Source organism: Squalius cephalus (genome assembly GCF_949319135.1).
Source record: "Squalius cephalus genome assembly, chromosome: 22".
Taxonomy (NCBI): Eukaryota; Metazoa; Chordata; class Actinopteri; order Cypriniformes; family Leuciscidae; genus Squalius; species Squalius cephalus.
Genome location: NC_137143.1, coordinates 21,398,996 through 21,409,809, shown reverse-complemented (window position 1 = coordinate 21,409,809; position 10,814 = coordinate 21,398,996). Strand labels below are relative to the sequence as shown.

Below are 10,814 nucleotides of genomic sequence, written 5' to 3'. Positions count from 1 at the left end.
TTTTAATTATTATGAATCATTGACTTACTGTAACACGGTAAACCTGCTCAAAAAAAGTGATATTTACATGATGATCAAGGCCTTTTTTGAGAAAAATAAATACACAATATTTTATGTTATGTAGAAATACCATTAAATAAAATCGAATATATTAACACAATAGCAGTGAAATGACATTAATACTAAAAAGAGCAGCACAATTAACAAATAAGACTCCCTTTAATGGTGACACCACATTTCATTATTTTACATCGCCACAAACATGATCCTTGATCTCTGAAGTATGTTTTCATCCTACATTACACAATGTGCTAAAATCACAGCTCAGACTCCAAATAGCTGTTGTGCAGTCAGCAATAAATTATTCATATATTAGTCCCTATTATTTTTTTTTAATAAATAAAATCAAGATAAATATGTCGAGGGGTCCAAAAGTTTGAGATCACTATAGTGGAAATGCATTAGCGCTATTTTGATATTATCAGAAAAACATTTAAAGTTTTAGAATATCTTAATATTTGATTCGTCGCGCTTTTGCTTTAATTACAGCAAATTTGGTTTGTGTAAAATAATCATGTTCTCCAGCATGATCTGAGATTCTCCAAAGAGACTACAGGCTCTGAATCCGGAAGCGGGTCTTCCTTCTTTTAAAGAGTCACAAGAGACTCACTCAACATTTCAAATTGATTAATGTTTGCTTGCTTAATTAAATCTTAAAAGTCGGCATGAAAGTTGCGATCGTTGAAAGTTTGGAAACATTACTATTTTTCATGTTTTTGAAAGAAGAATCTTATGCTCATCAAACCTGCATTTATTTGATCAAAAAAACATAAAAAAACCAGTAATATTGTGAAATATTATTACAATTTAAAATAATGGTTTTCCATTTTAATATACTTTATTTCTGTGATGCAAAGCTGAATTTTCAGCAATATTATTCCAGTCTTCAGTGTCACATGATCATCCAGAAATCATTCTAATATGCTGATTTATTATCATTGTTGTAAACTGTTGTGTTGTTTAATATTTTTGTATAACCTGTGATACTTTTTTCAGGACTCTTTGATGAATAAAAAGTAAAAAAAGTGTTTGGGGTCAGAATTTTTTATTTTTTGAAATAAATAAATACTTTTATTCAGCAAGAATGTGTTAAATATTTCTATTGTTAGAAAATATTTCTATTTTGAATAAATGCTGTTCTTTTTAACTTTTTATTAATCAAAGAATCCTGAAAAAAGTATCACAGGTTGCAAAAAAGCAGCACAATTGTTTCCAACATTGATAATAACTGAGTATCAAATCATCATATTAGAATGATTTCTGAAGGATCATGTGACACTGAAGACTGGAGTAATGATTTTCAATAAATTATATTTTAAAGTATATTAAAATAGAAAACCATTACTTTAAATTGTAATAATATCTCACAATATTTATGTATTTTTTATCAAATAAAGCTCAATAAGAGACTTCTTTCAATAACATTAAAAATAGTAATGTTTCCAAACTTTTGACTGTTACTGTATATCCGACTGAAACGGCGTCTCAAAAAAAAAAAAAAAAAAAAGGTAGAGCAAGACTTGATTTTGTGATTGATTACAAAAAGGCACATGACTTAAAAAACTGTGCACAGATAAATCATTTATAATAAACACTGCTATATTCCATTAAAAAATATGAATTTTGATTTCATGTTGACTATAACTACATCAATTTTAAGTTTACATTTTTCAAAATCTTAAAATGTTGTTCATTTCCAGGTGATTTTCGATGTGGCCTCAGACTTTTGAACCCTACTGTAAGTACATAATAGTGCAGAAGATAAATGAATGGTAGTAGTGTGAGAGCACAGATAGAGAAAGAAACTATCCACCGCGAGTGGCACTAGAATTACAGTGGCATGTCTTCAGGGCAGTGTCTCAGCCGCGAACGAACACTGGATCAACCCCAAACAATATGTACACTTCTCTTTACTGTACTCACTGTGTCTATGTTGAGTTATTCATTTCGAGAAATCCTCAACTAACAAGCCACTGATGTATTGATGCACCCCAAATTTCTTTTAGACTCCTTGAATAAACTTATTCAGGCACCAGACTCATCACCAAGCTTATTAAAAAAAGAATGAAAAACAAATGTGATCATTTTCATCATCATTATTCTCTTTTGAGGACTATATAAAGCAAGTCTTATATAAAACAAATGAATATATCATTGTGTATTTAACTCTTCGTATTACAACCTCTCCATTGTCCTTTGCGCTAAAATACTACCATGCTTCAAAATAATGTTTTTTCTTCATTTACATGTGATGCCATCTAACCTCTGCCTATAAATATTGGTGGCATTTTATAGTTGCAGCCAGTGAAAATATATTAACCGAGCAACAGCAAATGAAAGCATGATCAGTCCAGTGGCGTATATAAGAATATAGCCAGGACTAGATGTTTTTTTCTTTGCAAAAATCCACATAAAAAAAAGGAAACATGAGATTCTAACGTCCAATATTAACCCCAAAAGCACGATAATGATAATACATAGTGCATAGTTTTATAAAGCACAGTGAACCGTGCCAGCACTGTATACAGATTTCATGTTTTTGGACGCATCTGTCTGCGGTGAAAAAAAAAAAGGAGGATCATTCACTGCAGAAATATCAATATGATAAACGTATTTGCCGACGTTCTGCAGGTGAGTCGACACACAGTTGATATGTCACAGGTCTGGTGCTTGTATCTCCGTTTCTTTGATGCTAGCTACAATAGGAGGAGGAAGGGGCAGATTAAAGATTTCCAAAATAAAAAAAGAAGAGCATAAGCCACACGAAAAGCTTGAAAGTCCGCCCCGTCGCCCTAAAGGCACACTAAAGTCTGTGTGGAGCATGGGGACGCCTCAAACAAAGGTTTCCGAACACCGGCTGGCTCCCCATCCCTTGCTCAGAAGGATCATGCACTCCAGTGCGTTGTATGTGAATACTCATAATTCTCTCTTTCTCTCTCTATATATATATATTTATTTTTATGCGTGTAGTGGCACCCTCCAACCTGCTGGGGGCGCCGTGGCCCTTTCGGAGTGCTATGCCAGAGAGTAGATGGCATTAACGGGTGACGTGGCTTCTGAGCTCTCGTTTCCTTCAGTCTCCTCTTTGTCCTTCTTAACTGTGTACTGGCCAATGAATGAGCCGTCCTCGTTGAACTGGCCGTCCCCTCCTTCACCATAGTCCACAAGACTGTCGTCGCTCTCTTTTACGTTCCCGTCCAGGGATGTCTGGCTGCCCTGCAATGGCTTGTTGTCTTCGTCGCTGCTGTAGGAAGAAAGAAAAAAAGAGTTAGAACATAACAAGGGATGACGGTTCGGCTGGTTAGCATAGACCGGTTAGCCCTGGTGGTAGATGTCAAAACTACACCTTGACTTGGCAGCAAAAACATGTTTTTAAATAGGCAACTTTTCAAAAGTAGGCCTGTATTATGATAAAATAAAAACAACCAACTCAAAAATCCTTTCATTTAGAGATGCACCGGCCAATTTTTTTAATCAATTTACAACCATCAGCGTATCGGCTATAGCATAAAAAAGCATTTAACAAACCAATGTTTTATTTAACAACTGCGTGAAGGCACTGAGCTGTATAATGTCCGTCGGATAATCCAACGTTTTTCTCTGGGTAAAATAATTAAATACTTGCCAAAGCAAAATGAAATCTGTACAAAATACAGAATACAACACGAAAGAGAACTCAATTGTTCTCACTGTGTGAGAAGATCACACACATCCATAGCGCGCACCGCGCCCGGAAATCAGGCAGTTCGCGAATACTGAACGGAGTTGTCTTTCGCGTCTTCTAATTGGCACAAAATTATATCAAAACCATCTTGGACAGTATCCTTGCCAATATAATCGGTTATGTCTTGAATGAATGTAAACAGCTGAGAAATAAAACACTTGTGTAACAGTCTAATTGGATCCGTGCAGCTCTTAAAGTGACAACAGCCTAATATTCCTGCTGCTCTGCTGTCTGCATTTTAATGTAAATCAAACAACAAAAAGACAAAAAATGGTAAAATTATGTCTTTACTGTCCCTTTTGATCAATTTGATGTGTCCTTGATGAATAAAAGTTACTTCTTTTTACTGACCCCAAACTTCTGATCAGTAGTATATATCTTTCTCTATATTATAAATACATAAATATTTCACATATTTATATATTATATTCATCACATCACATGGCATTTACTGCGCAGATGATTGGCTCAACAATGACCGCAGATCTGAGCAAAATAAAAATCATTGCTGTAAACGCTGTCAATAACTCAGGAGTTGTGAAATTCCCTCAAGGTTTTTGATGCTTTTGGCCATCTGAATAAAGAAGAAACGCAGCAAGGAATATTAAAACCTCAAAATCCTGTTTCCCAGATATGTGGCAACTAAATCTGACTGCTTGATTATTAGAATATAGGGATGCACGATATAACGGTCACCATATTGGTATCGGCCGATACATATTCTTTTTTGATGTTATCGTTATCTGCCAGATAAGAAAATTTGGCCAATATATTGAAACCGATAAATAATGTATTTTTCCTTCAGCTGAGACACTTCAGATGTGCACTGTTCGCCATGATGGCTTTGAATTGCTTGAAATATGATTGGAATCACTTGGAAAATACAGTTAAGTACAACATGGACAGCACAAGTCATATAGGCTACATAAAATTGTAATGAGAACATGGCACACAATAATGGTGAGACTTTTGTTTTTGTAATCAGGCTCTCAGAAATTATATCAAAATTTGGATTTAGATTTTAGAGGCCAATATATCGGTTATCGGCTTTCAAATATAAAGAATTATCGGTTATCTGTATCAGCCAAATGTTTCATATCGGTGCATCCCTATTAAAATATTTTATGGTTTGACTTTTTCTTCCATGTAAATAATGATTAAACTAGATCATCCTGAGAAAAACATTTAGCATCTCACTTTTGAGAAACCTCAAGGAGAAAAGAAAACACTCAAGGTAAAAGAACCATTTATGTATTACTATAGACAAACTCTCAGCTCTCTGTATTCTATAAATGATGTCATGGCTACAAATGATTCATTGCACTACATTATCACAGATCTTTTATCCCCTGTCCAGTGCATGCCTAAACACATGCGACTCATATATTAAAACAGACCTCTGCTGGGGGGTAACAGTGTCATGCATTAAGAGCTGAGACCTACATCAACCGAGATGCACCAGGAAAACAGAAAACAACAAAGAAACACTAATCAGATCTTAAAAACCATTAACTTAGCACAGAGGTCCATCTTTAATTTCATGTAATATCCATGGACCTTGTTGTAAACTGTTTTACAGATGGGCTGTTAAATCGAAATATTGTAAATAAACTACTTTGTCCCCACACAAAACATGGTTTACAACCAGGCTCCATGATACTATCCATTTTCATAGGTCATAAAAATGCTTTTACCAACAGCATATATCCTCTCTATAAAAAAGAAGCATTGATGTTTCATAAAAAAGGTTTAAGTAGTACGATATTACCAGATGACACGATTCTGTGCATGCAGCATGACAACTGGAAAATCATGGTCATTTAGTTTTAATTTATCTTTAGATTCAATAGGGCGCATTCAGGATATCTTGCTTTGCCCAACCAAATACACTCTCTCTCTGCACCAGCAAGAGTTCAGGGAATAATGAGAATGGGTTTTTGATTTAATCGATCAGCCCTCACGCTCACAGTTTCACCAGCTTTTCACCTCCAAGAGTGTAAAAAGAACACATATTTCACATTGTACATCACTTTTGACAGAATATGTGAAAACTGTAATGACATCATACAAAATTTGGCATGAATCAGGGATTTGAAGAATATGTAGAAAACGAATGGATGAATTAACAAATAAATAGGACAATTAGTCAATGAATTACATGACATGCAGATTAATCAAATAATATATCTCTATATTTGTGGCCGTAAATATAATTTTTCTGTATTTTGCAAACATTTTAAAGGAGAACTCCGGTCAATTTTAACATTGAGCTCATTTTTTTGTACATTTGGAGTGCTGTCAATACAGAGAACAACGACAAAAATCGGTGTTGCCTACACTGTGTTATCCTCTTTTTAAAATTTGCACCCTGTTGACTTCAATGGGGCAAGTTTTAAACCTGCTTTTAGCCTCTTAACATCCTTGATGTGTCATTACAAGTGCACAGGTCATGTGAGTGATTCCTTCAGAGTGAACGCGGTGAATCTGACTGCAGTAGATGTGAAAGATATGAATAAAAATGATATTTATTCAGCCAGCGCACATACCTGTATTTACATCCTGTTTTCGGTCAAAGTCCATAGTAATCGATTGTCGAGTTCACGTGCATTGGTTTAGTACCTATGATCACGCACGTGAACTCGACAATCGATTACTATGGACTTCGACCGAAAACAGGATGTAAATACAGGTATGTGCGCTGGCTGAATAAACATCATTTTTATTCATATCTTTCACATCTACTGCAGTCAGATTCACCCGTGTTCACTCTGAAGGAATCACTCACATTGGCTGTGCACTTGTAATGACACATCAAGGATGTTAAGAGGCTAAAAGCAGGTTTAAAACTTGCCCCATTGAAGTCAACAGGGTGCAAATTTTAAAAAGAGGATAACACGGTGTAGGCAACACCAATTTTTGTTGTTGTTCTCTGTATTGACAGCACTCCAAATTTACAAAAAAATGAGCTCAATGTTAAAATTGACCGGAGTTCTCCTTTAATTGCACTAAATTAACACATTAAATTGACAGCCAAATAAATATAGTTAAAAAAATTAACTACTACAGTTGGGACACAAAATCATGAATTATGATAATAATATGAGTTAGTAAAAAAAAAAAGAAGATGCATCTAATGTTTTCGTTCATGTATCAGTACTAAAGGAGAAGGACATTTATTAATCGATTAAAGTCAAAAACACAAGGCAAGAAATGCTTTAGTTCATGACTAAAGTCCAAATGCAGGTGAAATTAGTGCAGCTCTTTCCATACCTTTCCTTTTCAAGAGACCTTCATTGGACCAACAGGATGGAAAACACCCAAGAATAAAAAATGATTAAGAGAGAAAAAAAGAATGAATAAAACAAAACATTTGTGTCATCAAAGAGGCACTTAAAAAGAAAAATAAGAGGAAAAAGAAAACGATGCAGTGAACATAATAATTATAAACAGCCTTCAGCAAATAATCTGTTGTTAGCTTTTGGTTGATTTTCTAGATGTGGCATCCCACTGAATGCAGATTACTGACAAAACCCAAGGGCTCTGATCTCCAGCAGACTTCTCCTCTCAGACTGTAGGAAATGCATTATAAATTCTGAATAGACTCAATGTTTTAAAAAAAGCCTTGCATGCAAATTTACATTCAACCGAGTTCCCTCTGAACAAAGCAGAATCATTTTCATGTTTCATGCATGTTTCTGTGCATCTGATCATGGTCACCCTGTCTCTGAATATTGTGTACTGCGCTTTCCACTGAACGACATTTCAAGGGTGTTAAACATTGAAGAAAGAACCTTGGTTCCCTTCTGACAAATTAATTTAACCTTGACATCGCAGTACTGGCTTTTAAAATATTAACTTTACAATAAAAACCAATGGATCGTGATTATTATTTTTATAATAAAGAGACAAAATTATTTTAAGAGGGAGTAAAATGCTTCAGTACTTGACATTTTATTTCAGGCCAAAGCTTTTAATACATATTCCAATTCACTATCTGAGATGAACAGCTTTATATGAACAATTCAATAAGTGCACTGCTGTAAGTGGTGCAAGGTGACGTCCTAACCAGGCACAATGTGACAAGTTTGCTGTTCTTTAAAAGCGAAAATGCCGCAAGATATGGAAGCTAGTTTCCGGCATGGAGTAAAAAAAAAAAAAAGGTAATTGCAACTTTTTATCTCAGAATTATGCCAATTTTTCTTGCAATTGCGAATTTGTATCTCACAATTCTCAGATTTTTTTTCTCAGTTAATAAAACCAGTGTTTAATATATATAAACTTGAGTTTATCTCGCAATCCTGACTTTTGTCTCAGAACTGTGAGATATAAACTTGCAATTGTGAGTTATAAAGTCAGAGAGTGCGAAAAAAAGGGATAAAAGTAATTGTGAGCTGCCTTTTTTCCCTGAATTGCAAGTTTATATTTAGCAAGTCAGACTGCATAACTCACAATTGCAAGTGAGAAAAAAGTCAGGATTGCAAGATATAAACTTGAGTTTATAAATATTAAATTCTAGTTTTATAAAATTCTAGTCTTAGATATAAACTCGCAATGATAAAAAGTCACTATTAACTTTCATTCCGTGTCAGAAACAAGCTTCCATAGCAAGATGCCACACAATCACAGCCAATCCCAAAACGTCCTGTCATTAGCCACACCTAGCTGAAAAACTAAGCTGCTAGCAGCTGGCTTTTAGCACTAGTTGCTTTATCACATCGTGTTTGGTTGGGACACGATGTATTAACTTTAAAAAAATTGCTGGATTACGTCCAAAATAGAGGGACCAAGGAGTTTAACACCTTTGAGGAGCTCAAACACTGATCAGACAGCGGCTTTAGTCCCTATCCTGCCATCCACATGTAGGCTAACCAATGACATGCTCAGGCTGAGATGATGTGCTGAAACCAAATACCTGTTCTCGTTCCTTAACAACCCAGCCGCCAATTTGAAAGAGGAGGGGGAAGAAAAGGGGTTCATCATTCACACGTTAGATGGAGAGAGAAGTTAGTACTGCCGCTGTGTAAGGCTTAGCATAACTTAGATCTTAGCATTACTAAGCTAATCAGTTAGATCGCTGGTCTCTGATCTCCGTAAAAAGAATTAGCTTTGAGAAAAGGCAAACCATTTAATATCACGTAACTAGCTGTTAGTCATGAAACTGCTGAGACATGAGTGGTTTTTATTAAAAAAGATATAGTCTAAAATGTTGGAGCATGTTTTTCAATTAGTGGTTTAGAGGATTACACTGAATCAACCTATAAATCCATGGTACACTTTTACAGATAAGTCTGTATTCAGCTTTGGTGCAGTGTTGGAGAAGTTATGTGTTGAAAAAAGCTACTTTTTTTCGAAAAAGAGTACACTAACAAAAAGTAGCTAACCTCAATGTTAAAGCTATTTATATTGTTATCCAAATGAAAAATGTTAAGTTTGAAGTGTTGCTATACTGTACTTTCCAAACACTGCATAAGTAACATGACAATTATTAGCTTATCGAGCTTGAGATATTAGTTCTTCAGACATTTAATGTGTTGCCTGAAACCCTCACTGACACTTCCCTTTACTCTCTGTACCCAGGTTGTAATATCCACACCAACTTGACAGATGTAGGCTTATACAACAAAACCTTCGAAACAAACTAAGGACGACAGATAGAAAAATTGTTTGTTTGTTAAGGATTCACACCGCCTTAAATGTCAGCTGATCCAAACAAAAGCAATGAAGCGTCAGTTAACTACATCTAAAACGATTAAATAGTTAATAGTTTTCATTAATTAAAATGAAATAAATATACATTTTAAGCAATTAACTGAAATAAAATAAGTTAAAGTTCTAAAAATAAAATAAAGGAAAATAGAAATGAAAAACATAAATTAAAAATAATGGTAAATAGAAATGAAAAAAATGTCAAAAGCATAACAAAATCACTAAAAATTCAAATATAAAAAATATAATCCAATTCAAAATAATATTAACAAATACTATAATAGTAGGCCTATATAAATAATACTAAAGTACAGTTGGATGTTGGTGTTTGTTGGGGCAGTGTGTAGCACACTGATTTTTTTCCTGCCACGCTGGGATAGCAGGGTGTGAAGTTATGAGATCTGTGTGGTTTAGAGAGTAGAGGTAGAACTGTACAGGAAGGACTCATTTATAGTATGTTGGTGTGGATGGTGATAAAAAGCACACTTTTCCTGAGAATCTGGTGCATTGGTTTTCAGCTGCTGGTCAGTGAACAGACACATTACACATCAGCAAGCTTATTTTCTGTTAAAGCAAAAGCCTCATCAACAAATGTTCTGGGGGTGTTTATGTAATAATGTTATTTAGTATTTGTTGGTTTTAAGTGGTTAGGTGTTATATTTGTTTAAAATGAGAGACATTTTCCCCTCTGCAGGGTGAGAGCTATGTTCAGGACCTGCAACATGTAAAACAAAGTGTTTCATCAACAGGTTCAACATTATAAATAGCAGAACCTGAATAGATGTTTATCTTTATGGTAAAAGTGATAGAAAGTGAAAACTTACTGATAGTCAAATGATCCATCTTGGTCTTTATGGTCAACAGGATCTAAGGGGAGGTCTTTCTTCTCTCTCACTGATAAAAACAAAAACAGCAGTACATAAAAACCAACAGTAGATAGATCATTTACATAGCCGGTAACACTAAGGTTTCATTTGTTGACATTAGTTAATGTATTAACTAACAATTAGCAGTACCATTTGTTGCAGTATTTAGTAATCTGTTAATGTTAGTTAATAAAAATACAGTCCTTCATGTTAGTTCACATTGCATTAACTAATGTAAACAAATAGAGCTTTTGATTTTAATAATGTATTAGTAAACGTTGAAATTAACATGGATTAATAGAATTATTGTTAATTCATAGTTCATGTTAGCTAAAGTAGTTGTACTAATGTTAACTAATGAAACTTTATTGTAAAGTGTTACCATGTAGCATATACTTATATTGCGGTTAAAAATAATTAATGTGAACAGAAATGCACATAGTTTACAAAAGTTGTTG

At 34.4% G+C, this 10,814-nt stretch overlaps 1 protein-coding gene across 17 annotated transcripts in view; it reads right to left on the bottom strand.

Moving 5' to 3' along the window:
• Positions 1-1,103: 1,103 nt before the first annotated feature.
• Positions 1,104-10,814, bottom strand: part of nfasca (neurofascin homolog (chicken) a) — an 89,546-nt gene continuing 79,835 nt past the window's right edge. For 7 of the 17 annotated variants that reach the window (XM_079857126.1, XM_079857128.1, XM_079857129.1 and 4 more), the window contains 2 exons: positions 10,315-10,384; positions 1,104-3,304 (listed from right to left, as the gene is read on the bottom strand). In XM_079857126.1, coding sequence (XP_079713252.1) covers positions 3,076-3,304; positions 10,315-10,384 — 299 coding nt within the window. In that variant the 3' untranslated portion in view covers positions 1,104-3,075. Of the gene's footprint in view, positions 3,305-10,088; positions 10,206-10,314; positions 10,385-10,814 lie in introns of those variants that run through there. The other 10 variants (XM_079857133.1, XM_079857124.1, XM_079857135.1 and 7 more) reach the window with 3 other exon arrangements.